This window comes from Cinclus cinclus, chromosome 16 (assembly GCF_963662255.1).
Source record: "Cinclus cinclus chromosome 16, bCinCin1.1, whole genome shotgun sequence".
NCBI classification, from domain to species: Eukaryota; Metazoa; Chordata; class Aves; order Passeriformes; family Cinclidae; genus Cinclus; species Cinclus cinclus.
Window position 1 is genome coordinate 24,367 of NC_085061.1, and position 14,131 is coordinate 38,497.

The window sequence follows — 14,131 nt, forward strand, 5'->3', positions numbered from 1 at the left end:
AAAACCCCAACTGCAGCCAAATACAAACCAACCCAACACTCCCTCTGAACCACACTTGGGTCCTTCCCCTGCTCCCCTTTCCCACGTGTTCTACGGCCACCCCTCCCTGGGAATGTCCTGGCACCCGTGGGTCCCTCTGGGGGAGGGCACCCAGCACGGATCCCCCCCCCCCCCCCCCCCCATTCCCCACTCCCCTGCTCCTGCGCCGCAGCGTGGCTCCCTCTGCCGGGGACCTCGGGCTGCCCCGAAACACATCGGAGCCCCCCGAGTCTCCACCCCGTCCCCCCCTCAGCCTTATTCCCTCACCCCCAAAATGAAGGCACAGAACCGCTCCAGCTGCCCTGGACGGCAGCACGGCCCTTGATGGGAACCCTCCCCACGGGTCCATGCCCTCAAAAAGGGACCCTGCTGGCACAAGGAAGTGGGGGACAGCCCTCAGAAAGGCTAGACGTTCAGTTTAATTTACATTCTGTACCACCCAAGCTTCTTTATACAGTGTAATTCCAAATTCCTGTATCGCCATGCAGGTGCTCATCGTCCGTTGACCCTTTAAGAACTGATGCTACTGCTGTAGCCAGTTGGTGACTTACATTTTCAACACTGGTATTTCCAGCTGTAAAATTTATTCAAAAAGACATCAGTTATTTTGGATTTTAAACACCAAAACATTTTTGTCAGAGAATTCAATAAATAATGTTGAAATAAGTCATCTAGAGTAAACTGAATTCTGCTTTTGATTATACAGTGCTAGTCTGCAATAATTAAAAGAACTGCTGCGATACTGAAAGAACTACCAAACAGGCAGAAATACTGTGCAAATTACATTGTTAGCAGTTTAAACGTACAGATAACATGTTCTACGTAATTTTTATAAAAGTTTTTTCCTAGGAATATTTCTCAAAGCAAAAAGAAAAAATTAAGTGTCTCACTAATTTTAAGCTAATTTAATTAGCTAAAAGGTTCTTTGTTTTGTTGAAGTGCCAATTCTGAACATACAATCTGTGAAAGATAAGTATTTATGTATATACATGTATTCCTGGACATTAAATTCTCCTTTAACAAGCAGTTAATATAATAAATGGCATGATGGCCTGGAAGGAATGAGGGAAAGCAAACAAACAGAAAACTAAACTACAAACCTCTCCACAAAACAAAAACAAAAAACAAAAAAACAAAACCCCCACTCTTTTGCAATTAATCAAGATAAGCTGTGCCCCTTCACAGCTAGCACCAGTCCTTCCTACTAAAAACTGCATGTGATATGGTACTTACCTAACAGAAGAGGGGGAAGAAAGAAATAGGGAACTTAGAAAAGGGAAAAAAACAATACAAGAAGATACAGAGAAAACCTCAAGTATTATAAAATCAGGCCTTGCGGATAAAATACAGAAAGTGGAGTTACTTAAAAGACATATTTGTGCTATTAATGATGTAATATTGATTTCCTTTTAAAGTGGCACATTAAGGACTGGAGACAAACTCCAGTTACAACAGCAGTCAAAATTTTTCTATAAAGCTAGAATTTCAAGTCATCAAAAGATTTTTTTGAGGACAAAGTCCTCAATTCCTTGTGCACAGGCATCAAAATCTAAATACTTATTAAAATCTTTGTCTAGGGAATTATACCTCCATATACACCAGATTATTTGACAGTTGCTGTAACTGAAAACAGCATCAGGGTACTCACATTCTGAGCAGACAACAGCAGAAAACAATGATACCAAAAGACTCACCAGAATTTCCTCTGTATGCAATACCATGCTGACCTAATAAAACTCTAAGTTTTTTTATTTCTTCAGAAAGTTGCTTGTATTCCTAAGAAAGAAAGTACATTAAAAATAGTTCTCCCACTTTTCAAATACATACCTAAATAGGGAGCTTTTAAGAAAAAAGTGCCTCTGCACACAGCCGCTACACCTTTTGGCTTTAAAGATCTTAAAATGCTTACTCCAAGAACACAGAGTAAATTTTAGAGAATGATATATGTTTTGCCAAAAGAGGAGGCAGCTTTTTTCAAGCCCAAGAGTAAAAATTAGTAATGCTTTCTGTAACTATTTCAAATCTGTCCAGTAACTATCATCCTATCATAGAACAAATCTTAAGTTTGATTCAGGACTACCCTTACTTTATAATTATCAAAATTCTGCAGTCTGGAAATTTGTCAGCTCCTCAACTCTTGACCTAGTAACTTCATATTCTTGCTCTCAGCAGTTTCTGTCAACTGACAGACAGGGATTGCTTAGCTCTTTTGAGACACAAGCCATGTACCTGAACTCTTAGAAAAGCCTGTATTTTTTGTTGTGTCTCAGTGTTTACATGCATAAAGACAGAGCAAAAGAATAAGTATTTAAGATTCTGTGGCTACCAAACCAGCCAGTTTATGTCCATTAGGCTATGATGAAGCCAGAAAAAGAAATAGAAATTACTAAATACTGTGTTGTTAAAGCGTAAAAAAAAATAACCATGTGACTGTTCCAGCTCCTATGAGATCAAAAAGGTGATCTTTATATTAAAGTATATTCAGCTTAACCATGGTTTTATTTCGTTATATTCACTAATTACTTCAGGGTGTTTGGTCTTTGCTGTGTTTTTCAAATAAAAAACAACAGCAACTGCTTCTCTGCACTATAATGAATTAATTCCCTTCCATGCTCTTTTTCTGATGGTCATTTCTCTTTTAGGCTGAACACACTTTCCAAGTCTGCTGCAGAACTGCTCACATACACAAGTCATTCAGAAATAAATGCAGCCGCTCTGCCTTTTGCTTGTGCAACAGCCAATGCATTCTTACAAAAGTCTGGGTAATTATCCACAGAGAGAAGTGTCAGCATTCTTGAGTTTGGTTACACGTGTACCTTCACTTCAAGTAATTTCTTCCTGTCTCCACTGATATTCCCCAGAAAGAGTACCTACAAGGTGTTCACAACCCAAGTGCAAACAATAATTCCTTCGTAAACCCCATCTTCTTACTGGGCATTCATTTTTTGCTGGTTTGTTTTTAACGTAGGGGCTATAATAAAGATACCAAATCACACTCTATGCAGGCTTTTGCATATTGAAACCAGAGAAGATAATAACCCCATGAAGAGATTAAGCTGAATACCAAGTGCGTTCACATAATGCCCTCCCACTGATACTGTCATACAGTAAAAAGATGGCATTTCCATATTGTAAATACTATGCTCTATACCTTACTGCACTTTTCCACTGTTTCAAATTCCAGAGTTATTTTCTTACTCTGTTTTTCAACTTCGTTTTCTTCTCTTGCTTTTAGAAGTCCTGCTTCCTCAAAAATCTCTTTCAGAATTTTTTTGTAACCCTAAAAAAGAAAGTTTCCAAAAGGTGATAGATAAATCTATTCAACTCTCATCTCTGCTTGTAATTTGCACTGGCCATTCCAAATCCTCAAGCTTCATTACCAGGTCATACAGTAGTTACAGAACACGAAATTTACTACTTGCCAACTGCAGAATATATGCATCTACTCCAAAAGAAGAACCTACAGAAGCCACGCTTGACTATTTGACAGTAATTGATTATTTACCAAATAGAGTTGGAAAAAATTAATGAACCTGATCAGTTATTAGTTCATCGTACAGAAGCTGCTCTGCTTCATCCCACTTCCTTTGCAGTGCTTCAGTCAGAGTTGGATAAACTGAAAAATGGAAGCCAAACCACGTAAAAACCAAGAGCAGTGTCTTGCATTAGTTAATTCCTCCTCTAGTGTCATGCACGAACTTAATGTCTCTACACAGTACACAGTCTCTACTGCTTTCAAGAGCTGGGCTTACACAAATTGCACAAATTGCACTTCATATGTTTAAAGTTTCTGGAGAATGACCAGTAATTTTTATTATTTCCAGATAAAAGACCTCATATTACTTCGCTCAATGAAATTCTAGCCAACCTTTTTTGTAATATACGTAAATGGGCAGATACTAGAGGGCTTATTCCTACAGTCCAAGAAAAGAAAAAAAAAAATCATTCACTGGGTCCACACTAGCAATGGCAATTTATTTGAGAAATACCTATAAGTTACGACTGGGATTTAATAAACACTTCATATTATATATAAACATTTAATACTAATTTATATTAAGGTACTAACTTAACCTAAATATGGATGCTCTGAGCATAGTGTAATATGCCACTGTTACACAAAGTATATTTTAAATCTTACCTAAAAGTGAGTGGGGATGGCACACGAGAGGAGTCTCAAATGTCAGAGAGTAAACACAAGTACTTGGCTCAGACACATAAGCCAATTTATTGCTCTTTCCACAAACAAGATGAACCTAAACATCAGTAAAAACAAAGATGAGAAAAAAGTCTACATGAAACAATACCATCACTAATGATCAGTTTGCTGTGTTCCAATGCCAGCAGATGCATTTCTGTACATACTGTCATGTCAAAGCTTCCAGCGCCTTTTTTTACTTTTTCCGAAAGAAAAAGCATCATAGCAAGCACATTGTCCATTTATTTTATCAAATGTGAAAACTCTTTTGTCTAATGGGAAATTATTCTCCCCACCAACTATTACTCCTTGGACTATTAAGCACCATGTTTACAGCAAGAATGAGATTAAAAAGGACGGTGAATAGGATACCCTTTAGAACCTCATCTAAGATAAGCACTATTTTCTTAAATTTTATTTCTGACGTCTGTGCTAATTTAAGAATACAAGACGCATCTGCAGAAACATGTTTTTATCTTTAAATATGCAGCACAATATTTCCTGTCTTGAAAACGAAATGCCAGTGAAATATTTCAATCACAATATCAAAGGTCATACAAGAATATGAATTCTTTCTGCAGCTTCTATGGGAAATAAAGCTGTTAAGCAGGGACCTCCGTTAGAGTATAACACTTTCACCCTGGCCAGGATACAGCAGCCACGTTGGCAGCTACTCACAAGAGATTCAACAAGACCAAGTGATGGGTACTGCACTCAGGTCATCACAACCCCCGTGCACTGCTCCAGGCTTGGGCAGGAGTAGCTGGAAAGCTGCCTGGTGGAAAAAGGCCTGGGGATGCTGGTTGACAGGTGCTACTCATCAGGCTTGGGCTCCAGACCCTTCCACAGCTCCAGTGCCCCTCTCTAGACATGCTCCATCACTTCAAAGTCTTTCTTGAAATGCCCCTAGCTCTGGTTCTTACACCATGCTTAGCCTCTCGGCATGCTATTGTTAACTGCCTAATTCTCTTCCCTCCTCCTTCCTGGATGTTTTTAATAGTCTGACATATTGAATTCAACAAAGAGCTCTTTTCTTTATTTTGCCCCAGACACAAATTACAAAGCCCTGTACTGTATTTCTACAGTCGTAATTATGCCACTCTATCAAGGAAAAAAAGAAGTTGGCAGTAACCAATGAGAAACCATTAATAAATGTCTTCAAAATTTTATCCTGATTCTAGCCTTCCTCTTCCACTCATCCACATAGTTCCTGTAGGAATTCATCTTTGTTTTCTATCACAGCTTAAATCATGACTTCTTCAGGGTAGGAATGTTTCAGTTTGTAATCTCACAAGTGCATGTAGAGTCATACTGAATGAATTAGCATAGTCTAAGTTATTATACCTTTGTCTGTCTGCTCTTAGTTTCACAGGAGTCTCCTTCTCTCATCCACATTCCAACAAATGTGTTGTTGTCAATTTCCCATTCATGCCAGATTCTGAAAAAAGAGGACACAATTTTGCTTTAAGTTACTGGACAGAAAAAGATGAACCATAAGGAAGAAAACCAATAATACCTTTATACCATCTTCAATTTAAGTGAATATGCTTCATTTTTGTCTTAGTATGTACATTTCCTACAGCAAACACCTTGGAAGTAGTGGTTTGTTATCCAGGTTGCTATATAGGACATGTCAATAGCACTTTTTGAGAGCAGAGCTTTGGATCAAATTTCAGTTTACAAACCATTTGCACTTAGAAATCTGTGTTTAAGTCCAGTGAAATACAGTTTATGAGTTGATTCCAGAGCAAATTCCATGAGGCTAAGTACCCGGTGCAACTCATTTTGATTGCAGGATTTTTAGTACTGGTGAGAAGACCTACAAAAACTACTCTACTTCTGTTAGTCCTAAAGCAAATGATAACCCTCAGCATAGTGACGTACCAGTTTCTTCACATAATGTATTACCATTTTGCACATAGGACAAAAGGAGACATCTATATAGAAAATATCCAAAAAAGAAAGGTCTGGTTTATACTTAGATTTATTTTAGGTATTATGATTTGGTGGTATTATGATCCAGGGTCTTTAATTCGGGATACTTTTTTCTTGGGTCTACATTGAGCATTTAATAATTTTTTATGTTTAACAACCATTAGACATAAAATACCTTTCATTTTGTAATTTTTGTATTTTAACTCAAGCTGCAAATAGTTAATGGACATGAAATCTGTGTTAATGTAAGCTGTAGTTAGGCATTACTGAATTTCTCACATGAACATATTACACTTGCAGTTGGCATTGGTTATTAATCAGTCTCCAGCTAAAATAGGTGGTTAGTAATTATCAACAAAAAAAATCTGAATTTTTCAAGAAGGTATTTTTATGCCTAATGCCTTGGGAGCTACCATGACCTAGGATGACCAGTGGAAGAATCCTAGTTTTAAAACTAACTCCATTTTGCAATCTGTGAAGTGGTCAGCTGACAACATAGCTAAAACGTAGAAGGTCTAAATGCCTCACCCTAAAATCCCACTATAGGCATTCCATCGAAAAGTCTGCTCGTGTTGAGTGACATTATGGAAAGGACAAAACTCGTATTTGTACCTTAAAAGGAGAGAAAAGAGAAAGAAAACAATAAATGTTTCAGACTGGAATAAAAAACTAGTTAAATTGCTAGTAAGTATATAAATAAAGATCCAAATCCATTACTCACGTGGATTCCACAAAACTGAAACACTTGCCAGCAAGCCTAAAGAGATGTGCAGGGCCTAAAAACATCACAACATGACAAAAAGGAAAAATAATGTTTTCATTCAATTTAAGCAAGCTACTGTGGTGACAAAAGCACAAGGAGTATGTGACAATTTTAGTTTTCTGCTGCACATAAGGAAATCTTTATCTTCCATATAAATTACTTCAAGTTCTTGCTAGCACTGCACTGGTTTGCGTCAAAATCTTTAACGTTTTTCATTCCCACTACCCGGTGAAATGGATACGCCTGTTTCGACAACAAAAATGAGAAACATTTGGAGGCTAGGTCCATAAAAGGAATTATCAGTGCAGATCCTGCCAAAATCTAACACTGAAATCACTGAAACTTGCTTGGCAGCTGTCTGTCTCCAAATTCATTAAAACTCTGCAAGTTTGTACCAGAAAAGCCTGTTTGTTCAAAACATTGAGAATACTGCACACTTGAGTTTCACTGAGATTCTCAAATTGGATACTCTTTTTTGCTGTTTGCCTTCATGGTCTGATCCAGGTAGTATTCAACAAGATAAACCTATTGCTGTCAGACAAGTCAGCAGCTGCAATTCTACTCTTGTAGCATTGACTATGAGGCTTGCTGTCAAAGGAATCCAAGATGTGCAACTTGTCATGTAAAAGAGGGCAAAAGGTTCTGAACTACATGATAGAGGAATACTTCAGTATCTCTTGTATAAGGAAGTTTTCCTTGGAATTACTAAATATTTATGAGGAAAGAAGAAAACGGATTACAAAGCATATAAAGTAAAACCTCATCCTGGATTCTAACTCCCCACTGTCAGGATTGTGCAGGTACTTTTTCCAAGTATCTAGACAAGCAGTCCTAAAAAACAAAGGTGAGACCACCAGAATCATGCCCTCCAGAATGCTTTAACCACTGGCATATAGGCAGGTTCTCTTTCCCAAGTGTTTTTCTGACTGTATAATCTTGTATTTCAATCTACAGATGGGCTTGGCCAAAGGGTTTGCCCCCCTACTACATGAAATCCATGCCCCAGTGATTAGGATGCTCTCCCTGCAGATGAAAAAAAGCAAACGTGCATTTACATGAGGAATGCATTAAACTCATGTATGCCTTTCAAGAGCAGATAGTGTAGAAGAGAAATTACCAGAACTATTACCCCAACTGTTTTGTAGAAGAGAAGAACAAGTACAGTTTTCATGCTAAAGAAGTAATTCTGCAAGGCAGGGTTCCATGCCCTAGGTTCATGTTCTATACACACAGTCCCAGTTTTTGGCTACATGTAACATCCCACAGCAAATAAAGAAGGATTTCTGGTGTGCTGTCCTATTTTCCAGCTACTTTGGGCATGTTCCCATTCAGCATTCTATTACTAATCCCATTTCTAATTAATGCACATTTCACAGGCAGTACATGCAGAATTATACACTTGGTTTGAGTTTATAAGACAAGACAAAAAACACTAAGCATAATCACATTCAATGTCATCAAACTCTTCTTGATTCTTAAACACGGTTTAAGTCTGTGCCTAAGGTTAGCAGAAGGACAAGAGTTACTCCCTTTTGCTAAGTCTTTGCCTTCAGCGTTTATCTGTTCTCCTCTACAGATGGCCTAGATTTTTTTACATTCCTGTTTATTTTGCTTGTGTGGTGTATTTATGTTGCAACATCTAGGCTGCGTGTGAAACTGATTCCAGGACTACCCTTAGGACTTTTTTTTTTAAACTATTTTTGGGTATTACCAGATGATGGGATGACTTTTATTTGATAATCTCAATGACATCAAAGATTGTGTCAACAAGAAAAGAGTGTTTACTGTGGGTCAAAAGGATCTGTGACAGGCTAGAAAAACACAGAATAAAACATATGGATAGTCCTGTCACAAAAACAGTATTAACAGCACTGGGACCCAGAACCACAGGTGAAGTTAATCTAGGTTTTAATGCTTTAGGAGCATAATGAAATTTATTTGCCCGTGCTTATTTCCCATGATGCTTATAAAATCACATACAAAATTCAGTTTTGTGTGCATAAATTCGAAATAAGGCTATTTGCACTGCAAACAACTGTTGCTAAACGATAAAAGCTGAAAAACAAAAATTAAAAAACAAACAAAAAAAACCGGTTGCATATACCTGATACTGCAGACGGCGACATCTTGGGCTGCAGCCTATTTGTCTGAGGCAAGAACGGGTTATTCAGCCTTTCAAAAGAAGTAAAGTTAAACGTTTAAGGATGAGTTATGCATCTGGCCGTGCACACACCCTCCCCTACCTGCGTGCCTGAACACCGACGGCCGCTGCCCGCAGGCCAACAGCGGGGTCTGCGGCAGCGGCCCGGGCCGGCACCCCATCCCCGGGAAGAAACGGGCTGGAGCGGGCACAACGGCAGACATGAACAACGAATCCGCCAAGTGCGGCTGAATCGCGGGACGACGCGGCGAGCACGCGGCCACGTACCCGAACGCATTCGGCTCCTCCACGATCTTCATCTTCCCCGCCGAGGCGAAGAGACCTGCTAGGAGAGACAAGTTGGGTGCAGCGGACGGACCAAGCCGCTGGCGCACCCGCCCGCGCCGCGGCCCCCTCACCCACCCAGCGCCGCGTTCAGAACCGCCAGCAGCAGCGCGGCCGCCATCGCCTCTTCCGCCGGAAGCGGAAGTGTGCGCGCCGCGGGGCGGTGTCTCCGCCGAGCGCGGCCATGGAGCGCGGCCGGCGTGGGACCCGGCGTGGGACTCGCAGCCTTGAGACTTTCGCGGCAGAAGCGGAGGCCGCGCTGAGAGGTGCGTGTAGGCGCCGCGAGATGCGGCATACGGGTCCTGCCTGGCTGTGCCGCGTTGCCGCTGGGCACTGATGTACGCCTGCTGTTTTCAGCTTGCTTGGAGGGCGAGAGGGCCGAGGATGCGGCCGCTCGGGAGGCCAAGTTCCCCTGCCCCCTTGCCATGTGGGAGCTCGGACACTGCGATCCCAAGAAATGCACCGGGAGAAAACTAGCCCGGAAAGGGTTGCTGCGAACCCTGCGCCTCCGCCAGAGATTCCCGGGCGTCGTCCTGAGTCCGCTGGCCACGGAGTACGTCTCTCCCGCTGACAGGTGCGGTCCCGGTGCCTGTTGGCAAAATCCGGGCGGCGAGGGAAGTGGAGGAGGCGCAGACTGTGAAGGAGGGCGGTTCAAATACCGTCCTGATGCTGTATTAGGGAGATTCATGGCCGAAACTTATACGGAATAAAGTTAACCTTCTTATTACATTACACAGATGTATGAACATGAGAAACAGAGCCCTTTTATTAAATCAACTTGACATTTTTACACAGCTAGTATCAGATGAGAAAAGCATCTGTAGATCCCAATGGAAAATAAAGGTGTACATCTTGCAGGTTAATTTCTTCAGATCACAGCCCTGTAGTTACTGTGTCTTTTATCATGCCACATTTATTTAAGTTCTTCGGTGAGACAACACAATGTGTTAACCAGAAAATTTTTTATGGAAAATGAGAACTGTCTTCAGATGTGTCTGCCGAGTTTTTATAACGATATACTTACTCAGAGAAAAGATTTGTCTCTAGAAGCAGAGACAACCTAGCAGAGAACCCAAATCGGAACTTTGGTGCAGTTTCAGGTGCGAACATTACTATTAACCACACTTCTCTGTCACATTTTTAAACCTAGAATTATTTACATTTCATTTTGAAACACATGGATAAACCTTTTTTTGCCATTTGCATGTTTGGAGGAAAACCATGCTACTGTTCTTTCTCATTGCATCTCTATTATAGGTTATTGGAAAGCATACAAGTTCTGATTGACAAAAGCAGAGATCGTATGCAAGATTGTTGCCAATATAAAGCATGAATTGGAATTCTCACTTCGTCAGGAAAAGGATGACAGTTTTTTAAATACAGTGATGTTTCTTTTTTTTCAGGCATGTCATTGCTCAGAGTGGAATTGCAGTCATAGATTGCTCATGGGCCAAATTAGAAGAAACCCCCTTTAAGAGAATGAGGGGGAGTCATCTGCGGTTGCTGCCTTACTTGGTGGCTGCAAATCCTGTAAACTATGGTCGGCCGTGCAAGCTGTCCTGTGTGGAAGCTTTTGCTGCAGCGTTTTGCATTGTTGGTAGGCTCAAGTTGTTGTTGGTAGGCTCATACTTTGTGAAGTATGTTGCTAGCAATTCCTACATCTTTAATAAATCAGAAGAGACAGTCTGCAACAAAATAGAATGTAATGCTGTCACGTGGGTTATCACTTTTGACTTTGGGATCAGACTGTGTAGCTTTCTTCCGAGTTCGTGTTATCAGTGGCGCTGAGGTGTCTGTGGAGTATTCATGTCAGGTACTAAACAGGACACAACCTGATAGTCCTCATTTTGTCTGGATGGTGCATAACACTAGAAAAACCAATTAGAAAAAAAAAGAGAGAAGACAACACGCATTCTTAGGCACCTTTGCCTTAATGAGAGGTAGCAGCTGGCTGTTAATAGGGCAATGTCTGGGTAAGAACAAAAGAAATTGCCCCTTCTTGTGATGTTTTGCACACTAATCACAGACCTTTGATAAGAGAAATGCTCTACCGTACTGCAGGCAAATCTTCTGAAAATACTGTATGTATAATTAGTCTTGTACTGAAGGGCTGCGGGACCTTGAATTCAAGAGCTTGAATCATTCATTACCCATGCAGAATATTTTTATGTAACAGTTGCCAAAAGGCTATGAACTATACTTGAATTCAGTTCTATGTTTCAAGTTAAACTGAAGTTTGAAAATATTTGTAATCTTTCCAAAAGTTTTAATCCCCAAACACTGAAAGAAACAGTGGCAAGTACCTTTTTATTGTATTGACATGTATGCAGATACTGAACTAGAAACAATGTAAACCGAGTGAAATCTCACACTGAAGAAGAAAACTGATAATTTTTTTTTCTGTTTTAGGATTCCCAGATCTAGCCACCATTCTTCTAAAGAAATTTAAATGGGGTAAGGCATTTATTGACCTGAACAAAAATCTCTTGGAAAAATACGCAGCCTGTCATTGCCAGGATGACGTGCTAAGCATTGAGAAGGACTTTTTAGCCTGTGTCCAAGAAAAAAAAGATGAAGAAGTAGGTAAGAGAAAAACACAGAAACACTACACCTGCCCTTTTTCTAACTCATTTCTTCGGTTTTCTCCTTGAAGCTCATAAAAATACTAGTAAGGTGGAAGATAAGTGCTTTACTGATGTGTGTTGTTCTGTCTTTATACTGTGCTAAGTGTGTTCGTTTGCCCATTTTTTTTCCAACTAAAACAGGTAAAAATTACTAATGAATGTATAGAGGATGTAAATGTATAGAGTACTGTATTCACAACTGAAGTGTGAAGCAGTTACCCTTATTTGACTAACCAAATTAGAAAACTTAAAAGAAAAAAGAAAATACGATGCTTCCTTTGTTTTATATACAGATGTTAAAAGCAGAGTATGAGTAAAAAGACTAGTAATTGAGAAGGAACTGTCAGAGAAATATAGGCATACAAGTTAAATATAGATAAATAACAAGTTAATTACACATAAGCCTAAGAAGGAGCTTTAACAGACATATTTATATAGTCCTCATTCGAGATGTTTAAAATCAAACCTATAAAGATAATTAAAATAATTTATAATAAGTACAAGTAGTTTATTCCCAAACTGCCAGTAATTTATTGGAATCCCAGTATTTCAGGAGGTATTCACAGGTGATTGCTTGGTTTCATTAAAGACAACACAAAGAAAGGCAAATAATCAAGTACATGTGAAAAAAAATATTATCCTAATTAACATTTTCCTTTCATGGTGATTAAGCCCTGTAAAAAAGGCCAGGGGCTCCTACTGTAAGATGATGGTTAACAGCCTTTAGTTACTCTAAACTTTGATCTCTTTGCCATGATACTGAATTAAACCATCCTCTTGGTGGAAACCTAACTAGGTAGATTAAACTGAAGACAGCTCTTAAGGGGCAACATGGCTGTGGCACTTAAAGCACACTTCCACCTACAATCCTATGTATTTTATGGCTGAACTGCAGAATCAAGGCTGTCGCGCCTTGTTTCACTTTTCTGAGGCAACAGTTCTTCCCAGATACTCCAGCCAAAGTAAGCTCAGCCTCACCCTGACTCAGCAAGAGCTAAACCTAGAGAGCTGTAGTTTACTTCTCAGTGGACATCAGCTAACTAGAGAGCTGTTTTAGAACTTAATCCACGTTTTCTTACCCTAAGCTTTAGAAACCTACTTACACCAACTGACTACCTCTAAAGAGTTACTGAACTCCTTGCAGGGGGTGAGGGAAAAGAGTGAAAAGCAACTTGGGTTATTTTCTCATCTCTCCTCTCATCAAACAACTATGGTAAACTTACGAGAGATGTGAACTACACTACTTTCTGTGCCTTCCCCTCCCTGGAATTCATCTATGAAAATGAAGGCAGACCATAAGGAAAATGTTTTTTTCATCTTCTGCATTTTTTCCTTCTTTTTACAGATCCATTTGATGTTGACTTAGGAAAAGAATTTTCTAATCCCAACAGGCCAGTCAATTCCTCAGGGTAATGAAATTTCACTTAAATACTGGTTTTACTTACTGTGAGCTATTTTGCTTTTATAATCCTGAGAAATGTTTTCCAGTCTAGCACAAAGGAACGAAGACTCTGAGGAGGACAGCGTGAGCAGTCCAGATGATGCCAGTGAAAGCAGTGAAAACAATGATGAGAGCAGTCCAGAAGAAATAGAAATCCCCAATAATCCCAAAGAGTCGTAACATCTTGTATAAAGAACTTTTCTTCTGAATACTTGAGTGTGTCTCATTGACCTTGTAATTTGGGGCTTAAGAAACCTTGGTCTCTAGGCAGGTTTGTAGGTCTTTGTATGCACGAGGGTTCTAGGTTCTTTAATTTTTAGGGAAGTATGGAATGTTGAATTAGTTACAAGTTAAAAAATAACCCTGGATTCTAATCAACCTATCCGGAAAGTGGTTTATAGGGGATTATTTTTAACTAATAATATATCCAGTGAACCTCTGGAAAACATGGACTAGGGAAAACATGGAAAACAAGAAAATATGACTAAGCTATTGCCCTGTTCATGGTGCCTACCACCTAGGGAGTCTCTGACTTTTTGCAGGCTTGAACCTGCCATATGTATTTCAACAGCTTTATCTATTTAGAATAAACTGAGCTAAGATTGAAAGGAAAAAATGCTTGGAATTGCTTTAACATCTCAGTATG

The 14,131-nt window shown here is 39.7% G+C and overlaps 2 protein-coding genes across 2 annotated transcripts; one reads left to right on the forward strand and one right to left on the reverse strand.

Moving 5' to 3' along the window:
• Positions 1 to 302: 302 nt before the first annotated feature.
• GNPTG (N-acetylglucosamine-1-phosphate transferase subunit gamma) lies at positions 303 to 9,539 on the reverse strand. The gene is made up of 11 exons (XM_062503410.1): positions 9,499 to 9,539; positions 9,364 to 9,421; positions 9,040 to 9,107; positions 6,894 to 6,948; positions 6,701 to 6,784; positions 5,582 to 5,675; positions 4,181 to 4,295; positions 3,573 to 3,655; positions 3,191 to 3,319; positions 1,734 to 1,815; positions 303 to 613 (listed from the first exon to the last, which is right to left on the reverse strand). Exons 2-11 carry the CDS (start codon positions 9,393 to 9,395, stop codon positions 489 to 491), a joined length of 867 nt encoding a protein of 288 aa, XP_062359394.1. The 5' UTR covers positions 9,396 to 9,421; positions 9,499 to 9,539; the 3' UTR covers positions 303 to 488.
• A 54-nt stretch (positions 9,540 to 9,593) lies between these two features.
• Positions 9,594 to 13,675, forward strand: TSR3 (TSR3 ribosome maturation factor). Its single transcript, XM_062503411.1, has 6 exons — positions 9,594 to 9,686; positions 9,778 to 9,994; positions 10,824 to 11,017; positions 11,830 to 12,003; positions 13,390 to 13,453; positions 13,533 to 13,675. Exons 1-6 carry the CDS (start codon positions 9,605 to 9,607, stop codon positions 13,663 to 13,665), a joined length of 864 nt encoding a protein of 287 aa, XP_062359395.1. The 5' UTR covers positions 9,594 to 9,604; the 3' UTR covers positions 13,666 to 13,675.
• Positions 13,676 to 14,131: the final 456 nt, after the last annotated feature.